The sequence below is a fragment of the Larimichthys crocea genome, chromosome XXIII, assembly GCF_000972845.2.
Source record: "Larimichthys crocea isolate SSNF chromosome XXIII, L_crocea_2.0, whole genome shotgun sequence".
In the NCBI taxonomy this organism is placed as follows: Eukaryota; Metazoa; Chordata; class Actinopteri; family Sciaenidae; genus Larimichthys; species Larimichthys crocea.
In genome coordinates, this window is record NC_040033.1 from 14,127,709 (window position 1) to 14,151,787 (window position 24,079).

General features: G+C 39.8%; 1 protein-coding gene across 2 annotated transcripts in view; it reads right to left on the reverse strand.

Annotated features, from left to right (window-relative positions):
- ctnnd2a (catenin (cadherin-associated protein), delta 2a) overlaps positions 1–24,079 on the reverse strand; it is a 249,046-nt gene that overhangs the window by 51,443 nt on the left and 173,524 nt on the right. For both annotated transcript variants that reach the window (XM_027274434.1, XM_027274435.1), the window contains exons 13-15: positions 19,327–19,459; positions 10,732–10,945; positions 1,201–1,387 (exon numbers count right to left, since the gene is read on the reverse strand). In XM_027274434.1, the coding sequence (XP_027130235.1) occupies positions 1,201–1,387; positions 10,732–10,945; positions 19,327–19,459 (534 nt within the window). The remainder of the gene's footprint in view (positions 1–1,200; positions 1,388–10,731; positions 10,946–19,326; positions 19,460–24,079) is intronic.

Consider the following 24,079-nt stretch of genomic DNA (forward strand, 5'->3'; position numbering starts at 1 on the left):
TAAATGTAAACAACTGCTTTTTCTATGATAGTTCTTAGGAATTAAGATGACTAAAATGTTGCTTGTCCTACCATAAAGCTGATTTGGCTTTAAGGTCAACACTGTACAGTAAATGTAAAAATAAAAATTGAGGAAAGCCCACATGAAAAAGCCAAGAAAATGATTTAAATCAATGTTCTTTAAGTCAGCATATGAATGACATCAGTCACTTGATTAGACTGAATAAAAGCTAAGAAAAAAATCAACGGTAATGGTAAACATTTATTGCATCAAAACTGCAATGCATAATTTACACTTTACATTGAAAAATACATCTAATGTTAATATTCAATCATTTATGTTTAATCTAGGTTGTGGGAGCATGTCTAGAATTAGCATGGACTCTCTCTGACTCATGACTTCATGCAGAGGGGATGCTTTGTCACACTGTGAAACATGCTGATTTGACTGACACACACACACGCACACACAAAGGTTTTTTTTTCACATAGGTGTTAGCTCAAGCTACAGTGAAATTAAGCACTTTATTTGTGTTACATAACCGCAACTTTTATACAAGAAATCTAATTTAAGCGCACAAAAGTGACGACGGAACCTCTCTGACGTCCGTCAAAAATAAACACCATGATCTACAAAGCTGTACGTTTTTTTTTTTTTTCCACCAAGGAACATATTTTATTAGCACAAAAAAAAGTCTTGACACACAAAGGACTTCTGGAGGAATTCAAGGAGTTGTTGCTATGGTTACCAGCACAAGTTAGCACAAGCACAAGTGTGTGTGAGAGAGAGAGAGAGAGGTGAAGGGGAGAGAGAGGCAAACAACTGGGCATAGACTGTTGTTTATACTTTGTGAATATATGCATCTATAATTGCACAGCAGTGAAGATTCATACGAGACAAGATCCAGTCTCACAATAAAATTGTCTCATTACAGTAAATCTCAGAAGGTATTATTATATGAATCTTGCTTGCGCACACGTACACACACAGCTTACTTACGCTGTGGAGCTTAATGAACATATGATAAATCATCTATAGTACTATTCTATGTAAGAAAAAAAAAAGTGTACACATACACATACAGTATGTGTATATGGGAGGCTGTTGATAGTGAGATGAGAGAGAGACAGAGAGAGAGAGAGAGAGAGAGAGAGAGATTGTATATGTGTGTATGTGTGTATGTGCGTGTGCTGCTTTTACCTGAGGCAGCCGGTAGCATTGCGCAGCACCTGGGAGGTATGAAGGTGTAGCTTGCGGTCGTCATGGTGATTGGGGGAGGAGTCCCAGTTAGAGTGGGGTATGATGACACTATTGGTCAGAACGGCCAGAGCGTCCTGGATGATTGGCATCTTCAGAGCATCACATGACGACAGGTTCCATAGCACACCTGCACACGCATGCACACAGGAAGACATTTGCGTTATTTTGTACATAACAACAAAGACTTTGTTTCAAAGAGAACGGAGAGCAATGATGTAATCAATTGAAAATTGTGTGTCTGCTACCTGCGATAATGAAAAATGCTGATATTTAGTAAATGTAATCAAGATTGTTGATTTTCCATTTGCCAACAAAAGAAAAAGGTTTTCCAAATAGTGCTCATAAAGTATAAATCTAATCTTTTCGTATTCTTGCAAAGCATTTATATGTGATGTAACATGTATAACTCACAACAAGACTCAGACTTAAATACTGTGGAACCTTTTAAATGTCCTGGCTGCAATGATAATGATTCAGCTGAACTTAAATGCTGCTTAATTTTAAAACTATATAAAAGGACACATACAATTCAAATGATCATTATTTATTTCATGCTCATTTTAAGCTCTGTATTATATTATTTCATTCTGGGACTCCACATGAGTAGCTTTACATAATTCACATTTAACAATCCTCAGTTCATCCTCGTGTTTCAGCTCCTGCCTTTTTAAGGCCACCTTCTCTTCCCTTTCTTCTGCTCAGCTCAAGACTAAATGCTGCAGTTTCTCAAGACCAAGAAGAGTCTTGTTCGATATTTCCCAACAACTGGTAAAGTAAAGGTTAGCCCTGAAGTAAGAGTCCTAAAGCTGAGCAGGAAAGGTGAATGTCACGTGGAACTTTGAGCTGCAACCAATAGCATAGAGGAACTTTGAGGCTATAGACTTTCCCCTGCATACACAAACGCATTTTCCAAAATGTAGCCTGTAACTACTAACTGTGGCCTGTAACTCGCTCAGGTTTCAGTCATTTTTCCTTGGTTAAATGCTTCTACTACAGGTAAGTAGGCCACGTAGTTAAAAAGTCTACACAAGGGGGTCATTTGGAAAAATTGTGTGGATTCTCTATGCTCTTTCTGTGTCACCCTTCCGGCCAGCTCATTCTGCTTTGTGCTGCTTGACGTGGCTGGCCAAGTGGTCACGGTCAAATAACTCAGCAGGGGAATGGGCCTTCAGCTGTGCTGTGCCTTGAGCAGATGACCATATAAAGAAATCCACAACGATCTTACGTAAGCTTGATGCATATAGTAGAAAAAAAATAAAAAATGTTGCATTCAGAGCAGTCTGAAGCCTGGGATCTTTTGCTCACAGGGATTACTTAACTCATTATTTGACACCTTGGCCTCGTTTCGACACTCTACCATTATATATATGACAAAAAATAAGTGAAAGCATAATAGGTCCCCTTTGAATAAATTTAAATGAATAACAGTACAAAGTAGATGCAGTCTCTTCATAGGGTTTCCTACAGTGCACAGCATGATTCATAGTTTTCTTCTTTCTCTGTCTATTAATGCTCCTGTCAAATATGTGTTCTCGGAGTGCAGCTAAGTGACAGCACTCCTTTCCATGTTTTTCCCCACCTATTCATTCCCTCTGTAATTTTTCCACATATTATTCACACGCATATGTTTTTATAGAATTTTAAAGCAAATGGCTCCATTAACGTCTCAAAGATGTCATGAGAAATACATTTGATTGCATTTTGTGAGGTCAATGCAGTTGAAGCGTGTCCTTCTGATTTATTTGTTTTTAACCTGCTGCATAATGATACTGCTCTTAGCCAGACCTTTCTACTCAACTGGAACATCACATATGAAGTGTGGAGTTAGTTCAGGGCTGGCAATGCAGCAAGAAAATGACTAATTTAAAAACAAAAATCACTTTTGTGAATGCCACCCACTCTTTTATTCTGAAATCCAACTCTACAATCTACCTGATACTTGTGATATCTGAAGAAATTAATTAGTTTGTTGGTCCAGGCAGAACGCCAACTGCCCAACTAGTGTGTGGTGGAGAACACACACCTATATACACAAATACACTCTAAGCATATGCAGAGATATACAGTCAATGTGCATAACAATATACACACATCCACAAGCTCGCAGAAAAACTTCCAAATTTGTATGTAAGCAAGGATATTCGGAATCACCTGCAATGACACACATAGTGTACACACACAGAGTCACATGCATGCTCCTGTATCACCTAATCACATACAGTATGTGTGCGGACACACACACACACACACACACACAAACACACTCCTCGTTCTTGTCAGATGGAATACCAGATGCTTCTTTGCAGACCGGTGACAACGCTAGCCCTGTTGGTCAGCTGTGACACACTCATGCACATGCGAACCATACATTTGCACACATACACATACACACACAAAGGCTCCATCAGCATTCTCACATTCCAAATATGTTAATTAGTGCCTGCTGCTTGCGCTGGTAACCCCTATCAAGAAAGGAGGAGATAAAAAAAAAACAGATATAGTAAGAAACAATGAGAAAAAAATGTGTGAAACAGAGGGTGACAGAGATAAAAAAACAGAAATACAAAACTAATGAGAGGGGAAAAGAACTGGAGGAGCTGAGTGATGGTTTAGGGAGACAGGAACAGATTGAGACAACAGAGGAGACATGCAACACGTTTTTCATATGACAAACTATAAAAAGCTGCGGTGTTGAAGGTCACCATCTCTCATATATTTCAGTGTCAGGCTCCAGATGCCACAGGTCCCAGATGACAGATGTCATTCATTTGCACAGTTACCACACAAATAAAACAGGGGGCACAACTCACTTACTCCATACACGATGGACCGTGTTCATAGAGGCTGTCAGGCTGATAAAATATGTCCTCTTCATTCCAAACTACAATATGCACAATTCATCTTTTGCTCAGGTCTTGTTAAATGTGAAATGTAAATGACACATAGGTGCATAGGGAGGTGCATAGTAGTGATTACAGATACTGTCTGGCATCCGAAATGACAGCAATACTAAAGCTGAGCAAGACACTGAATTTCTGTCACTAATAATGGATATGATTTAAACACTACACTACAACACCAGTTTTGATGCCTTACAAATATACTGTGCTAGTGCCAGTCATGATGACAGTCTGACAAAAAAAGACAAATGAATGGGAGGGCAATCATGAGAAAGAGAGACTAACATTAAAGAATAGCAGAAAAGATTACAATAAATGATGGGATTTGACAGACTACACCAAAAAGGGACAAAGAAGCAGAAAGTGTCATTCCTAATTAAGGTTGTTAATTTAAAAAGTCATAGGTAAATCTTATGTGCAAACTACACAAGTAACAAAATCCCATTACAACAATAGTAAGCCAACAGGAAAGACAATTAATTGGGGAGTCTGAGAGAGAAGATCCAAATATAACAGAAAAAAACAAGTGCAAGTGAAGACAAAGAGATAAAAAAAATGTGAGAAAAGTTGAGAAAAAGAAGGCAAGATAGAGAGTGAAAGAGGACTGTGTGTGTGTGTGTGTGTGTCTGTAAGAGAGAGCTTGAGAAGACAAGAAGAGGAGGGTGATAATAAGGCGATGACCTTGTATGTTGTTTGGCAGCAATCAAGTGCTTACACTTAGGCTGAATGTGTGAGTATTTGTGTGTTTGTGTGTGTTTGTGTGTGTTCGTGTGGGAGCGTAGCAGCATTTGCCGTCCCTTTCACTAATCAGCCTCTTGTTTCACATCTCGAGTCTATCTCTTTCCACTTAATCGCTCTCCTCTCATGGGCTCTTTTCAAACCAAGGTAAAAGCTCAAACGTCCCCGCCACACACACACACATACACACAGATGCACGCCATTTCCCACTCAACAAGGGTGAAGATACACACATTGGTCAAAACACTTCACAGTGCTTTCAAACATTTCTTTCTCTCTCCATTTCTGTTTCTCTCTTCCGTCCTGTGTTGGTCTATTTCTCAAGTGGTAAGTGTTTTCAGTGTTTGATTGCAATCACGTTAAAACAGTGCTGTCTCTGATGAGCCCGACGACAACCTGTCTGCTGGCTCACAAAAAAAAAAAAAAAAGCCAATGTCTGACTTTCTTTGGCTTCTCTAGCCAGTGAATCTGCACACACAAACACACACACACACATATAAAAACACACACAACAAGGATAAGGATGTTAGAGGGTGGGGTTATGTTATTTTTTTTGCAGACAGAGATAGAGACAAAGATTGAGCAGAAGGAGGAAGAAACACAAAGGAGTAGAGTCCTTAGTGTTTTCTGGGGCAAGGACATTGTGTCTGCCACTGTCTAACATTGGCCAAATTCAAGGCTGACACACACACACACATCTGCTCTAGAAACATAGATCCGTAATGCTTCGCTAAGCCCAGTGTCCTTATGGGTATAACATCAGGTGACCAATAGACAATGACATCATACTAGAGCCTTTGTGTGTGTGTGTGTGTGTGTGTGTGTGTGTGTGTGTGACTGTGTCTGTGTTCCTCTTCTTCTCTCTCTCTTTCTTGTCTTTATCTCTTTCTCTACTCCCTCCGACGAGTTCCCCGAAGACGCTTGACGGACAGTTTCCTAGGTGCAGGGTGGTTTGGGGAAATGGGGAGATGATTGCATGAATTCATGAATAAATGAGAGTATGACTTGTAAGGGGAGAGTGAGGCCTGTTAGGCCTCAAGTGGCGATGTTTTATTAAACAGCCTTCATCTGTGTGACTCCATGTGAATTAGTTAGCTGCGGGGTGAGAACCTGGTGATGAGCAAAGCCAAAGATGACAAATTACACAGTTAATGTGTCTACAAAGATGTGTGAATGAAAAAAAAAATCAAAAGAGAAATATTGATTTTGGATAGTGTTATAAGTCGCAGCAAGTTAACAATTGCTGACTTAACCTCTGGGTCATACAACTTCTCATCCCGCAGTAGGTTTGTGTAAAGCTTTTGTCAGCACTAGGTAAGGTCCTGTATTGGGGGTAAATTGTCACTCCCTGTGCCTCCCATGGTGCAAATTCAACAGAGTAGTAGCAGCGGCAAAAAAGCAATTCTGGTGAAAGCATCCTGTTTCCCCAAAGGAATTACTGTAATGACTCTGATGGAGCTCTGTCCTCAAGCGTTTTTTTTAAAATAAGGTTATGAGCTCTGAGTTAAATTAAAGTGGCTTTGGCGAGTACTATGACAGTAGTGAGGATATGGAGATTTGGACCTCCACACAGTGATTCATCCCTTTAAAGAACAGAAACTATGCTGAAGAATTTTCCAGCAAAAAGGATGGCAGTATTATTTGACCATGTTGGTTTGTTGCTAACATCGCCTGCTTGCAGAAGCAGTAAAATGCTGCTCGGTGGTGCTTCTAAGACTTAAGCCTCTATTTGCATATGGTAAACAGAATCAATGTATCGAATATGAATCAGCACCTTAAGACATCAGCCAAAAATGATACTTGTCTCCAGTTTTCAAAAATAATTAACTCTAACTAAAAAGTGTTTGCATAAATTAGCCACATTTTAAACACTTTCCTCAGAATTTCTTAGCTCAACATCCATTTCAGAGCAGACAGCAGAAGCAGCTGCAGCAGGGTCATGCCATGGTCCACCGCCTCAAGGTGAACCCATGAGTAAGGATAGCATCTCCTATTGACACCCAAAGACTCTGCATCGACCAGACTTTTACTGACAGGCCCGGAAGCCTTGACTTCATCCTATCTACCTCATATTGAGAGCCAGGAAGCCAATAAAGCTAGTCTAAATTTAAACTTCAGAACCGTCAGGGAGATAGAGTAAATTGTTGAGGAAAGGTTTCTCTGGACACCAAAAAAAAAAGAAACGTATAGCTTGTTTCATTTCCCCAGACCTGAACAGACTCTTAAATCACAGAGAATAGGGAAGTACTTTGATGAATCTGACAACACAGAGGCCATAATGAGGAGGGCGATTTGGTATGACTCTGGCACACTCACTTTTTTGGAGTCCAGCAGTTGAGGATTGTGTCTATTGATGCAATTTGTGTATGCACCACTGCTCCTGATGAACCTCTGGTGGTCACCAACTGCAATTTACTTGCTTTCAAATCATTTAGCCACCAATTAGTAAAGAAGGTCAACCTTTGAAGGGAATGCAATTTGGCACTGCAATAGATCCAATGCCTTCTTCTTCCTAACGGTAACAGCACAGAGAAGATAACAAGGGTTTGTTTTTTCTATGCTAATTTTTTAACATGGTTGGTATTTGCAGCACTGGCCTGTAGAAGGTGTTTTGACACATTCACACAGACTCATCTTGTAGCTGCCCATCACATCTTCAGTCCAAAGCATTTAGAGGCTGCGTCCAACAGCACTTGGACTACAGATGTCCGTGATGGGTGGGGTGTTACTTTCTCATCATTTTCTTGCCTTCAGTTTTCATCCAAAATAATCCGGAGTCTGGAATCTCAAGGAACCACAACAACCTGCATCAAAATCAGGTAGGTGCACTTGGAGTTTTAATATAAGTGTTCTATCGCTGTGCACAAATTCTGGGAAAAGGCTAAATAATTACGCAACAGTTTCAAGTGGCGAAGAATTGCAGCTCAAGCAGGGTGTTCTGTGAGGCAAATGAAGACAGACTTCAAAATATGTCTGCAATGGCATGAAAGCGGTTGAAATGTGAAGTTCAATGCTAAGTACAAGAGTAAACAGACAACAGGGTAGAGTCATGCATGACACCAATTCACTTCAGTGAGAGTCAGAGAAGGGCAAAGACACGAAGAGTTACAAGATAGAATTTCACACTGTGCGTGTTTGTGCAAGATGACTGTTTGTAAAAGAAAGAAAAGAATGACTTCCGGTGTGTTTAATTCATTTGTTAATCTGCTTACAGACCACATACGGATACACACAAGCTGTGTTTTTAATAGTCTTTGCAGCACCGTTGTGACAGGGTGCCAGAATGTCCCTATAGGCAAAGTCTGGTGACTGTCATCCCTGACATGTAAAGCTTAGCATCAACATTAATGTGCTTTCTGTGAATTCTGATTGGTGCACATTCTTGCTTCTTTATCTGGACTAAAAACACAGTTTTATATCGAGCAGCAGGAGTGCACAGAAGAAGGTGGAAATGATTTGGTAGAATAGCATCCATTGTTGGATTATAGTAATCTTACCACTTGATCCACATCATTTTCCTTCTCTATATTCTTCTTTCCCCCACATTTTGTCAATCATCCTTCACTGTTACACATTATTTCCCTCTTTTCCTTACTCTCTTTTATCTAGTTGTATTTCACCATGTTCAATGCCAATAGCTGGTCTGAAGTGTTTTTGGTTTCTGCTCGACATTTCTTCCTTTTCCATTCACCTGCTGACTCTTATTGTCCTTCCCTTTTAAGCTGTATTTCCTACCTCCATCCAACTAGTGACAATGATGTCATTAACAGTGAAAAGGTTGTGAAAATTTAACACCTCCTTCCCTCTCTCCCGGGCTGTTATCAGTATGCGAGGGGTCTCTGAATGGAGGAACAAAACTCTTCGTTGGCTTGCTGGCTGTCCCTGTTGTGATCAGCGAGGTCCCTTTCTCCCCGGAGAGCGAGTGACCTATTGGGAAGCATCTAGGGATGGATGTTCGAGCGTACATGTGCATGTGTGTACTTGAGGATGAGCTTCGCTTTCTGCTGAGGAACAATGGGATCAGAGGTCAAATTGAACATGAGGGGTGGCCCGCTGACTTTATCTTAGTATTTGGTGTATGTACTTGCACATGTGATATGTGTGGTTTTGTGTGAAATGTCCAATACTGTTGTAGGAGCGCGAACATGTGTCTCTTATCTCAGAGCTAACCTGGTGCAAAAAAAAAAAAAAGAGGGCTTTTGTCTGAGCGAAGAGAGAGAAACACTGGTGATACAAGTGCAGATACACAACCATCACATCGAAGGCCAGCCAGCATATGGACAAAGGAGAGACAAGAAAGGTGTTAAGAGGAGAGGGGGGACCATGAGAACACTGGTGGAGGAGAAAGGAGAAATGAGAAAAGAGGCAAGGATTGACTCTCTTGTGTTCTGTCATGGAATGCCAGGGAGAACTGCTCACTGGTACATAGTAGTGGGAGTCTGTCAGCACTCAATCCATTTAGATTTTACCGAACTCTTATTTTAGCCTGTCTGCCAACAGTGTGTGTCTTTGTCATGTACGTGACAGCTTGCTTACAGAATTTCATTAGTATCACAAACTCTTTTATAAACTGAATCTTGACACTTATGCCTAAACACAATTCACACACATACACGTACACACATGCACACACAGTGGTTTATCATTATTGCCTGTGAGTGTGAGAACCTGTGTGTCTGTGTTTAGCAGAGAGGGACACGCTGCATATGTTCATGTTTGCTGCAGCACAAAAGGGCCTCTGGAAGAATATTAAATTTTTTGTGGGAGGCATATTGCAAACAATTTCAGGAGGAATGGAGATCAAATTATATCAGCTCATGTAATGTCCGTATGCTTAGGTGGGTGGTGAAATTTAATCCATACGTCTTTTGCCTGCAAATATATTTGTGTGTATCTCTACAATGTGTACTGCACATCTGAGTATATATGCATGTGCACTTGAAGTTTGTGTGTGTGGGTGTGTGCTCTGCTGCGTGCATATGTCTCCAATACACTGGCTAACTTGTACTGCCTGTGCCCTCAAGGTGAAAACAAGACTGACCAGTGATAAAAAGTAAAACACTACACTTGCTGAAGGAGACATTTCTGTGATTGCATGCATGTGCCCACGCAGAAAAACAGAGATAAACTAATACTGAATAACAACTTACAACCATTTGAAAAATGTGAGGGACACGTAGCAAAACACTTCTAAAAAGAAGTTATGTTTTAAAAAATAAAAAAGTTTTTGACTGCCTTGCTGCTTTTTCTGCATTCATATTCTCCTATCAATCTGTTGAGGAGAACTCTGATTGAATATCAAATAGTATTGGCATGTGAAGCAGTACAAGATGAACAGCCTTGGTTTCTGCAGAGTGAAAAGAGATCTTTTCTAAGGAACAGTCTTTGAGTTAAAAGTATACATTCTCAATTAAGTAAAATCAGCCCATTGAAAAAATAAAACTACCAGCACCGCCAAGGCCAAATAAGCATAGAATACACTGCAGCTATGTGTATGTAAAAGTGCGTGTTTGTATCTAGGAATGTGTGCATCCCTCCTGTATGTGTATATGTGTTAGTATGTATGAGTGATAGCTGGTACCAGAGTATTAAATGTATTGATTATCTAGATTATTTAAAAGTGATGAAGAATAATTAGTCACACAGTTTATGTTCTGGTATGTTTTGCAGAGGTACATCAAATTAACCAGATTTGGTGTAGGTGTGACCTACATATCAAATTCTATCCACACACACTATTATAACCTTTCCCGAGGCCAAAAGGCAGAGCCATGCCGGGAAAATAAGTGCAGCTACAGTGAGGTGAGGTGCAGGTTTGTCACAGGTACTGTACCTGTGACCAGCTCTCTGATTTCCACATCTCCGGTCTTCCTCAGCAGGCGAACCAAGGCAGGAATGCCCCCGCAGTTTTTCAGAGCCACTTTGTTCTCATCATTGGCCTTGCCGTACACCAGGTTCCTCAGGGCTCCGCAGGCGCTACGGTGAACCTCACTCATCCTGTGGTCCAGTAGGTCGACCAGAAGCTGGATGCCTCCCTGCCTGCGGATCTGAGGACCAAAGAAACCGTTTCAAATGAAAAATGCATTTTCTACTTATATAAATTAAAGTAAAGAAAAATCCAATCAAAATCTAATCATTAATAAGTGAGACTCCACCAACTCAAATGGATGCACACTCAAAAATGCGCAGTCTCTATTATTCTACTGTCCTTTGATTAAAATGAATATGTTGTATATGAAGGTAGTTACTTTGGGATGTGTGTACAGTATGGGCGTGTGTGTGGCCTATAGTATCTGTCAGTCTCGTCCATCAGATTAATAACCCAGTGTGTATTAATTAGACATACTATGACACAGCTAATGACTGTACTTTTACAAAATGACACTTAATTAAACTGATGAGGGACAGGAAAAGAGCTGTGACTCAAGCTTTGCTAATAATCTTACAAAACTACAGTATTTTTTCCGCCTGTTCTGCGATGCAGTTCCTGTAGCTGTACTACAGTATCATCCTGCTTTTAAAAACATTTTTCTTTTATTTTTCTGTTTCTCCCTAAATTTTAATATACCTTATGTCTGCACCTGTATGTGTGTCTGTCCGTCTTTGTGTGTCCATCCTGCCTACATGTGTCTTTTTCTATTGACTGTTTCACTTCGCCTCATATGAACATGCACACTACAGTGTACTAACCCCTTTACTACTAAAATATTTAGCTTCTGCTATCTGTGAAGCAAAATAGGTTGGAAGCACAAATCTTCCTAAAACAGACTAGTTCAATTGCTTTATATAACATGACTAATAGTTCAAATGTAAATGTATGATTTATAACACATTCAGGGTGGAAAGTATAAACTTATGTATAAAAACATATAAATAAAAATATATAATGCACTGACAGATTCAGAATGCTTATTATATATATATAAGTATTAGTTTTAGTATTCATTTGAAAATCACAGTTTTATACCAAGATCAAGACAATAAATTGAAGCATACATAAACCATGAATTATAAAGCTATATAATATAAATATAAAAATGTGAGCCATGTGATGAGCTGGCGCCCAGTGTCAGCTGGGATAGGCTCCAGCCCCCCTGTGACCCTGATGAGGATAAACGGTTACAGATAATGAATGGATGGATGAAAAACATAAACATAAATGTCTACTAAACACATCTTTGTACCTTCTATAGCACTATTTTATCCTCTCAATATAACATATATTTCAATTTGACTTTTTAACATGAAATTGAGGATAATGATACACTGTGGACTTGAAAGGCTTTCTATAAAAGGTTACCAATAGTATGGTAGGGAACTTAAAAGCCACCTTCAGAATCACCACCTACAAGATTTGCTCTGTTATTTAAATATGAATGAATTAAGTGGAAAAATGACAATTGAGTATGACAAGCAGGTTCTAAACTTAATGCTACAGATTAAAAATACAAAAGGCTGTTAAATCTGATCTTACTGTTACTTGTGTTTTTGCCAAATGCGTACAAGAGCAGATACTGGAGAATATGGAGGAAAGTCAAGAAGGTTGTCAAGAAGGCAAAGAATAATTCTATGTATGGTATTTTACTGGTGGCCTCGCTATTGCTCAGTATGTATGTGTACAAAGAGAGAGGGAAACAAACCAAACCAATCAGTATAGATTTACGATAATATCAAGATTCTGTGAGAAGACAAGGCGAACAGGATTGTTAGCACAGTAGGGATAGCAATGGGGGCACTCTGGTGTTACACATTATGCCTTTCCCCCATGGAGCAACACATTGTCTTCTCCCCAAGCTGGTGCTTTTTAAACCCTCCCATATCGCATCTCCACTGCAGGGACCTTCATTGGCCTTAGGGGGCCAAAGAGCTTAAAGCAACCCATGTTTAGCCCAGTCGACAGGGGTTTAATACTAATCACCAGAAACAGGCTGCCATGATCACCAGGAGAGTAGTTGGAACATGGATAGAGCAACAAGTGTGTGTGTGTGTGAGAGAGAGAGAGTGCGAGCAAGCAAGAGAGTACCTGTCTTTCAAGCTCCCACTCTTATTTAATCTCTAGAGCACTGCAACTGGCAGAGTTACTCAGCCAGATAACACGGGAAAAAGTTTTTCACAGTTAACTGCGTAATCAGGCTTCTTGAAACCCTCTTTTATTTTTCTGCATCTTCTCCCCCAGACCTGGGACATTAAATGCTGGCACTAATTCTCACTGTGTGTTTCAAGCACCAGATGGGTGGAGTTTACCATATAGCCACGTTGACAGACTCAGCACAATAAATAGACTTCCAAGCCTTTCCTGCTGATTATGTCTGGCACATAATCTTTTGTCTCCTGTGAAAACCTCACACATCTGGCATGAGGAGACCAAGAAAAAAAAAAAAACGTCAGAATTTAGTTAAATTAAGTGTGAAAGTGTGAAAACATACGAATAATAAATGTGGAGGTAGAATGAGTGTGAAAGGAGTGAAAGAAAGTGTAAGTAAGTGATGGAGGGCAGCGAGAGGATGGAGGTGTTTGATGACACAGCAGGAGTTTATCGAGCAAAATGACTTTGCTTATCTATTCAATTAAATTGGATTAAGGGATGCAATGAATGGCAAACTAACCTTGCACCACTGGCCACACAATTTTCTCGACCTGATCTGCTGCCCCTCCTATGCCCTCCAGTTCTCACCTCTGCTCCCCTCCTCCCTCTGCTCCCTTTCCATTCTCCCGTACTGATCGCTGCTCCTCTCCCATCTCCTTTTTATGCTTGTGTCACAGTTAATCTGTTATTCCATAATAGCCATGGTGCTATTACTTTGTATTGCCTCTGAGCTACCTACGAGGCTTGCCAATACCTCTGCGCCTATTCCTCTATTCCATGTAAAGAAGATTAGAAGCACAGATTGATTTGTCTTTGTCTCCCGCAGTTCCGTGGCGGCCACGGCTATTGGTAACCCATAGCGACAGCATTACCGTGGTAACAGTTAGCAGCGGTGACAGCAGTGCTTGTGGGAATCAGAGGTGCTGCCGGCATAAAAGCTTGCAGTGGGATACATGGGTGACACATACCTGGAATGGTGGCATATGAAACCTAACAAGTGCGTATGAGTCACGTACGGTTCGTTGACACTAATCAGCAGCACACTGAAGACGGTTTACTGCATGCATGTTGAGTGAGGAGGCAGAGTGAAGATGTGTCGCACCTTTTCAACTTTTTATGCCAGCACACACTGAGGCAGGTATACACACATGCAATGGCTGTTGTTTTTGTACTTGACACTTAGCCTAAGGCTAACTACATTTTAGAGCCTTCGAACCTTCGGCTAATTGAGTTCTTGGCCCTAGGCTAACATCCCCCTTAGGAGTGTTCAAAACTGGGCCAGAACTGGCATTAACCTATGTCTACCTAACATTATTCTGAGAAGGGGACGTAGCTAATTTTGCAGCAGTAACTGTGAAAACATCCCTTAAAAAATACAATTTTTAAACAAAGAGGGGATCTGGAAAAGGTGTTTAATAATTGCAATGTGTAAGTGTATACTGTGGGTGTTGTTGACAGTTGTTGTCGTCATATTAACGTATGACCACTGACACAGATGTAGACATTTTTCAAAAGGTATTTCTAGCTATTTGATACCAGATTCTAGAGTGATTTCTAGAGGAAATGCTGCAGGGGAAATCGCTAGATTAGTAATTTACAAACGATCCGCAGACCCTCAGCTCTCTAGATCACTGAACCAAAGAGAACAAACTAGGCACATTCTTTAAAGGTTACCTGGAGGATAGGGGAAAAACCCTGAGGAAAGGGATTACCAACAATTTTTGCTTTAGTGTCAAAAAACCCCCATCATTGATGGAAGAAGCTTTTTTTTCCTTGTGGAATAATTATTAATATTAAAAATAAAGTGTAAGAGGCATACAGTGATTTATGTAAGGCGTGAGCTAAACAAAATGGATATGTGTAAGAAAGAGAGAGGAGGGGGGAAGAGGGGAGTGATGACACAGAGTCAGGGGGCACGTTCCTCTCCCGTCAACCGGTCTGTTGGATAAATGGATATCGACAAGGCTGCTACCCAAAATGAATTACTGATGTGACTGAAGTTTAGTCTGACACAGTGTGTGTGTGTGCTTGTGTTTTGGTGTACCTAAAGGGGATGCATGAGCTGACATGTCAGTGGGCTTGTACTGTGTGTGTGTACATGTACATTTAAGTATGTGGTGTGTGTGTTTGTAGGTGCAGTATGTGTGCACATGTCTAGAAGCTGCAATAAATGATGCTGAAGATGAATTTGCCAAGCTGCCTCTGTGGTCAACTGTAATCTGAGCTGAGGCCAGACCTCCATCTGCCCTGCCAGACAAACACACACACACACACACAAATGCACACACGCATACAGTGTTTCCATCACTTTAGAGGATATTGCATTTGACTTACATTCACTTCCTTTACGGGGACTTGCATTTACAAAAGTAATAGTAAAAAAAGTCACAATGTGACTGGGCAAACAGATTTATGTCCCCACAAAGAGTACTACATGATTTCTCTCTCTGCTTACTGAACATCTGATCGGACACATGCACTCTCTCACAAAAGCACACACCTTTGATTAAGCAGGTAAATTGCACACACAAACACAATCCAGGGAAAAAATGCTGTTCAATCATCTTTCTCCACTAACACCACAGTCTGCATTCCTGTTACCTGATAACAAGATAACAGAGAGTAATATTATCGTTTACTTTTTTCTCTCCTTCACATGGTTTCTCTCTCCCTCTCGTCTGTCTCTGTTCATGTATCTCCCCCTCTTTTTGGCCCTGCAGAGTATCTCTTTAGCGACAAATAGCAGCCATGTTTGTGGCTGTATTTAGCTGCTCAGTGTATCCCCTGCCATCTGTGCCTGTCTGACTGAAAATATGAGAAAAGATCAGCGCTCATAACAAATGGATGCCATCCACATTCATAATGCATGTTAAGTGAGATGGTCTTACCTGCATGTCAAGTTAAAATCTCATTTTATTTAATTTCAAGAACCAATAACATTCAGGAATTCCTTTTTCATTAGATTATTAAAAAAATATTTATTCGTGTGATATTGGCTTTTATTGGTACGTTATTAAAGTAATACATTTCTTTTATTGAACTGCTAAGAGGGCTTTAAGTAAGCCTTTTAACAGCTCTAAAATCATAGGAAATCATAGCCTGAAGATATCCAACTTGAAGAATGAAAAATCTTTAAATGAATATTCAATATCCCAAAAAATCATTAAAAATAATAATAATTTAAAAAAAAAATGAAATGACCTGTCTCAGTTTTCAAAATTACCATTTGATTTGATTTCGTGGTAATTATTTTTCAAGAGGAGATGTCACATTATTTAAATTGAAGTTCTTGTTCTGGAATAAAACACATCAAAGAATGAATAATGCATATACTGTATATGAAAAAACATCAAAAGCTGTGTTGCTTCCTACACGAGTCAAGCTATTCTCAATAGTCTCGACTATTCAAGACACAGCTGTGATACTAAAACAAGAAGGGGCAGTGGCGTTGCAGGACAAAACTATGACATGTGACCTCTAGAAGGAAAAAAAAACATTTGCGGACATAGAGGATCTCTTTGTGCTTTAAGAAAACATCACCTCTGCAAATGAAAAAACTAAGAAAATGCATAAACTCTCACTTTATTACATAATCTTCTAAGACATCTGCTTTGTTATGAATCACTGGGTGAAAAAAAGCTATCATGTTATTTGCCAAAAAAAAATGCATATTCAAGTAAAGCTGTCGAAGGTTATTTCAACAGGCGAGCTTACAGATTTTACCATAATGGCACACAAACACACACAGCTGAACTCTTACCAAGCACTACTTTTATAACATGTGATATGTAAAAATGAACAATTTTAAAACAATACTCACAATGGGGATGTTGTATGTGAAATATTACAGTGACAGGGAGCACTACATGCATCAAAATCCTGCCATTTTTCTGTGAAGAAATAACGACTGCTCTGCGGCTGCAAGGGAGGCTTTACAAAAATAACTGTATCTATAACCATAAAATGAACATTTTGAACCATATCTATGCCCCTCTCTGGTATTGCTCTTTACTTCTTTGAATAATACTGGCATTATGCAAAGATAACATAGCCTCCTGACAAAACCATCAAGGAAGTCAAGATAGTATGAACTTTATGTTAAATAAACAATCATCTAAACTTTAAAAAGAATCAATTCACAGAATGAAAGTGTTCTTAATTTTTGCTTTCTTTTGTAGTCTTAATCAATGTCTATATTAAATTATTGCTAACAGGGAGAGCCACAACTGAGAAGTTGATACGTGGATAAGGAGAAGAAAGAATTATATCTGAATTATCAGAGAAAGAAAATAACAGCCAAAGAGCAGGTCACTGAGAAAAAGAGTTAAGCAAAGTTAAGCAAAGTCTGTATTACATGGATTTGATTGGGGCTAATTTATTGGTCCTACTGGTCTTCATCCATACCTTTCAGAGTTAATAAAACATTATGTATTTGGCTGCTGCTATCAACGAGAGTAACATCCTTTATGTGATTAAAGTTATATTGATACCACCTTAATGATACACATATGGTTTGAAACCTTTGTCACAGAACAAACAGAACTCTTCAACTCTGAAACTTCTTTTAAAATAATACAAATAATAAAGCTCTGTCACAACCTTGAGAGGTTCACTGAACAAAGGGAACATTTTTTTTATGACATTAGCACACAAGCTGAAGGAACATCAATAGTAAAACCAACTACTATTCACAGAATCTCTTTTGAAGGCCATGAAATGCATATTTTTTTTGAAAACTTGAAAAAAAACTTTCTTTTGAATTTCCTTTGACTGAAATTCAGCGGATACTGTGAGATATAAAGAAGTTCTGAAAAAAAAAATACGTCAGCAAGAGTCAAGATTTTCTGAGTTGTGCTCAATCATTAATGTGACGGCATACATACACCCATCTGTGTTACGGCCTCTTAGGGTGATCAAACGTAATGCGATAAAAGGTGCTGTTGAGTTTCAAAGCTCTTCAGAAATAAGTAATAAGGAATTGTTTTCAACTCGGAAGTGTGACAAGAATAGTAAACGCTCAGCTGAACAGAAGCACTACTTTAATCCAGAAAAAAGGACATCAAAACTATGAATTTCACAATATCCTGCTTCATATAGGGATTTACATGTTACATTTTGTCATTATATGCATGTGTGGTAGAGTGTGCACGTAGATATATGTGTGTGTATGCCTGGCTTTATTTGATGTGATGCAAAGCATCAATGTTGGTCTGTTGATACTTCTTCCAGATTTAATTTGTGTAAATAGTGTTTAGCGGTGCCTGGGGCCCTGAGCAAGACAATCAAACAGACTGATGAAGGCAGGCCAAAGCATCCACTGTCAATACCCTGTTGCTATTTTCTCCATTGTTGGACACCTCCATTCAGGCAATAATTACACCCATTATAAAAAGACATGAACACTTAGGTTTCTTTCAGAGCTGCGTGGATGAGGCAGTGGGAGTGTGATGTTTTTGTATGTATGCAAGTGTGAATGCATTTTTGTATTTGCTTATGTGTGTGTGTGTGTGTGTCTTTCTTTGTGTGTGTAGGCGGCTAAGTGGGTCGGAGTGAATGAAAATTAGCTGTGTCTCTCTGTTTACATTGTTTAATTGCCTGCATTTTCTGATTGTTAATATTCATTTTTCTGTTTTGTTTTTTTTCCCCCCCTCTTTGCTTGTGTTCTTTTATGCGTGTGAATGAGCATTTGAGCAGTGTGGGATCACTTTTCAATGAGGCTGCTGTAGCAGCTATTGACTGACTCTACTGAAATTAATTTCTTAAAGAAAAAAAAAATGTCAGTGCTTGCATATACTGGTAAATTGATTCTGAGAATAATATAGGTTGGAGGAGGGGTGTGTGTGTATGTGTGTGTGTGTGTTGAGGTGTATTTGAAGAAAGTAAAAAAAAGGATAGACTTTGTGTTTCTGTGGGTTTTAGATGTGAGTGCATCTGCATGTGTTGCCAGCCTTAATAAAGGGTTTATTGGAGAGTTCCAAAGCGGCTTCCCTCCGAAATTGCTTTTGAGAGACAAACCCGTGACTTAGGGACTAATTGAACTTTATTGCCACAATCGTTACAACCCAATAGAAGGTACAGCTTAGGGATGGAGATTGCAGAAGATCATACAGAACATCAGTGTGATTGCATTTCCTGAATGCAACTGCAGGAAAATACAAAGTAAGCAGAGCTTTTTAACTGCATCTCATAAGACAGTGTTCACTTATACCACTTTATACTCCTAATGCATACATTTTTTATGGATTTCATCATCCAAGTTACAGTCATTCCCTTTTCACAGCCCTGATTGTAATCTCATACTAACATTAGTGGAAACACAAATGTATGCATGCAGATACAAACCTCAGCTTTGATCTTGTTGTCTCCAAAGCAGAGATGCTGTAGGTATGCTGCAGCGTTGGACTGCACTGATGGGAACTGGTGCTGTAACATCTGGATCACCTCTGGAAGCTCTGGATCTCTCCACCCAAACTCTCTGCAAAGAGACAGACAGTCAGAGATACTTTGATTCCTGCATCACCTGAACAAAGCATCTTGCTGGACCACAGGAGATTACCTGAAAGAAATCCAACAAAAACAGAGACTCTCTTCCCAGCATAGCCAGAGCTACACGTATTCACACACTGACTTACATTGTTACGCGGTATACACAGAGAAAGAAAGACAGATAAAAAGACAGAGTATGAATAACAGAGAGATTTAAATGTCAAAGCTTTACAACTTAAGCAACACAGTGGGACAGAAACAATGCAAATCATACAATGAATGCCCAATTTGTCAAAACATTGTCATTTCCACTCATCCCAAACACAGGAGACGGTGACAGTGTGCGACGATGAGGCCAGTAGGTTCCACGAACACTTCTACAAATAAGTATGGAAAATCTGGCTCAAACTGCATTTGCAAATACCTCAAGAGGGGTTGGGCTTTCCTTGAAGATCACTACAGTGATTCTTTGAAAATCTTTCAATTCTCTAAGGCCCAATGATTCAATATATGGTGAATTTATAAAAGCTTTATAACTGTATTTGAAAAAGGTAGCTGCCATGTGCTTTTATGTGAAATACAAGTGCAATGCAATGAAACACCCGAAAAAACTACAGAGATGAATGTTAAGGACCAAAGTGTTTGACAAAAATGTGAATCATAGAGATCACCATGTTGAACTGAAGCTAAAGCCATCTAAAATATCTTGATGTAACAAAATGTAAGCACTGCAAGATAATAAGCAATTAAAGTTTATACAAATAAAAATCCTGATAAATATCCCAATGCCACCGGTCTGACACCAGAACTTTTCTTATCTGTCAATACCAAGTACAGGGGCCAATACAAGTAAGTCACAATAACATATATTATTTTTTAATAGCTTAACTTAACAACTAACCCTGTATGATTGACATTACTTTTGTATGACCTGGCTTTGTAAAACATAACCAAATACATGCAGAGAATGAATGCCATAGAAATGTCTCTTATTATCCAGTTCAACAGTCAAATTACTCACATCTAGCTAGCTCAGACAGACTACCAAAAATAAACTCTTCTTCGCTGCTCTAGTGCCCAGTGCCAGTGCACATGACCCACCTAACTCTGACTGGCCAGTACACACTGCCTTTGTTTCTATAGATTGGGAAGTTTTAAGCAAAGAGTGAGACTGGCATAGACTTCTGTGGTCGCCAATACCCAAACTAACATTTAAGACTGTATCGGAGGCCTTACTTACGATACTTGTATCGATATCGGAACAACCCTATTTTAGTAGAAACATGAATTGACACAAGCCCTTAAAAAGTTTGGAATAAACTTAGGAATAGCTTAAAAGTTTGAAGAAATGCACAGTGCAGCATTACTACTGCCTCCATACTGTCTGCAGCGTGAGTGGTGTGACTTATGTTCTATACTTTCTGCCATTAGGGGTTTACAGTCCTGTAAGCACACTGGACAAAGCGAAATAAATGTTTTGTCCCTCGGTAATACCCAGGAAATGGTCTCCTTTATTGTATTATCCCCTGCTGATAATTGTTTTGCTACAGTCCCCCAGATGAGAAAATTATGAGTTTGGGAGAAAGTGTGGGCGCCTGTGCACACGCATGCACGAGTGTGTGTCTCCACAATCTACTGTAATATTTTCTCCAATAACAACTGTGTGAACAGTTTTTCTGTTGCTTCCCTTCGCCTCTCTCTGTTTCTTCTCAATGCTTTCAGAAAACTGTCAACTCTCAATGAGATCTGAAGAAAACCTATGTTGAAATTTTGCAGCTCCCATCGATTGTGGTGTTTTGAGGATTGATTTTGTTGTTTCTGCCTTCATACTCACTGTTCTGTGCCAAAATATAGGCTCACTGTAATCCCTATCAAGCTATTGTGAAAAACGCTGATTTATTTTGCCTCATAGCTCAGCCTCCCCAAACATGAAAATATGGCAAATATGGGACAATTGACCTGCCTAGAGAGTTAAAATTGATGGGGTACATGATTGTGTGTATGTGTGTCTGAAGTTTTTGCAGCCGAAAATGAAGCCTCGACACCACGCTCTCATCTTTGTCGGATCAAGCGTCGAATGCGTTCTATGAAACATCTGTGAAAAGCGGGAGCATTCACGGGGAGTAAACATGGCTCTCAAAGATAAAGCAAGCTCCAGCATGGACGGCTCTTTATCTGCCGAATGATAAGTGTTCATTCAGCCATAAAGCAGGACTGAAGGAGGGAGGTAGAAGAGAGATAGAGAGAGGGAGGAAAAGGGAGGGATTCCCAAGGCATTTAGGGGATTTAGGAGGAGACACCCTCAAACAACACTCTTTAAATCACACAGCCAGATATCATCAGGGCAGTTTGTTTGTTAGTGTGTATGTGTGCGTGTGTGAGTGTACGGCAAGATTAAGATAGGATCATGATGTGTGTTTATGTGGACACAATTGCCTCTGTGCCTGTTTGTCCCTGTGTGAGTTTGTGTCTGTCAGTCTGTGTGTGTGTGTGTGTGAGTTTTTGCATCTGTGTCTGTACGTATGTATCTGACAATGTGTTAATGTGCATGACTGTGTTAGAGTGTGTGTGTGTGTGTGTGTGTCATCCATTCCCTGCAGCCTCCCAGCTCTGTCAGTGTAGTTAATAGAAAGCAGAGTGATCTGCTGATAAGATAAGCATCATGGCTCGCCATTAATTAAAAAGCCCTGGTAGGGAAAGAGACAGAGTGAGACGGAGCGAGACACAGAGAGAGAATAAGAATCAGGAAGGGGAGCTAGGGGGAAAAACCAAAGTATTTGAAGGCAACTGTGTATACAACGGGCAAGAGGGAGCTGTTGGAAGATGGAAATGTATAAAAAAGAGGGATCGAGAAAGAGGAAAACAACCTTCAGATGAGATGCCAGTCATGTCAGTGCAGGTGCTAATGAGAGCTATAGACCCGGTAGATGCACAAGCCGATGACGTGAAGCAGCGGGATGCACACAGAAGGGGATATAGCCCACGAAAGGGAGAGCTGATCAAAGAGGCAGTGCCAACAAAACTGCAGGGTACACACTAAATACCCACAAAGCTTTTGAGGAATCTGCAACACAAAATGCTGCCGTATATGTCGCCATATTCTTTATGTTACTTTATTATTTTATGCCTTGTGTGGTAATAAAATGCAGCAAAGAACAATTTGTTGACTCGCCTTTTTTCAAACCTGAGCTCCATGTTCCTGATACGACACCCCGGTAGGTATGAGAATAAATTAGGTGGCACCATTGCCGCACAGAGCTCCATGTTCCTGGTTAGACAGGTTACTTTGCCTTTTCTTGAGGCATGCGGAGGCGTGATGCAGCGAAATACTTTCAGTGGAAACACTGGGTATGGCAGCAGCGCAGTCTGACATACTGAGAATAAAAGCAGGTGGCAAGGGGGTTGGTGAGAGAGGGAGGGTGGAGGCAGAGACAGAGTGATATAACTGGGACATAAGAAAAGACTGCTGTGTGATGGTAGGGCTTTGATGCAGGCACACACACATGCGCACGCACGCACACACACACAGGAGGAAGGTAAAACGTGAAAGAAGAGCACAACACACAAAAATGCAAGAATTATCAAAGGATTTCTTTCTTATAAAACTTCTCTTTCATATCTCACTCTTTTCATACCCAGGTCTCATGAGACAGCTGAAATCCCAACATGACCACTGATAAAAAAGTACACATGTACACAAACACAATAAACCAAAGCTCATCCAATCTGAAAAAAAAGAAGAAAAAAAAACCCCTGATTGGATACATACACACTCACACACATACAATAGTGATGCTCTGTGTTTGACAATGCTTGCTTCTGTGAATAACTCCAGTTGCTCTCCAGAGTAGAGGAAGGCTGAAGGTGGAGGGAGTTGGAGACATTGATTGACAGCAATACATCTTGCCCGTTGCATCATTCATTGTCATGTTCCCTGTATCCCTGAACTCAAATGGATTAAATGGCAGAGGCAAAGTGTGGAAGGATGAATTATGTAATGGAGAATGTGATAAATAGCGACAAAGCTAAAAATATGAGGACCACTGGGTTATGAAATTTAGTGTGTCGTGTTCATGAGGAATCAAAGTGCACAGAAAGGCGTGTAGTGGAATGGCCATGGATGTAGTCACTATGAATTATACATTTATACCTGTCGCCAGACTAATACATATTCATATTTCTTGTCTCTTAAACAGATTTAGGTTCGGGTTCTCTTAAAGAAGCAGCCAGTGCCCTTCAGCAACAGAAAAGTAATTATGAAGTTGACCCTGACCTTTGATCACCCCGGAAAGAAGAAATTATAATTCTTCATACTTTAATTACATCTGACCCAATTATTAATACTACTTTTTCAGACAGTCAATGTATCTGCAATCTGTAACTACGTCTGAGTATACTTGCTTTATTTTAAGGCAAGAGATAAACAAGACACCTGATACTGATGGGAAAAAACAGCATATGCAACAAGGTGCTATTTCTGTTGTCTGCAATACTGAAACACTTTTGCTGTTACCAGGTGTTGCAAAATAAACCGGCACTCATTTTTTATGGGCTCAGTAAGATATCAAATCACATGAATTCAAGCAACAAGCAGTAACACAATTTGCAA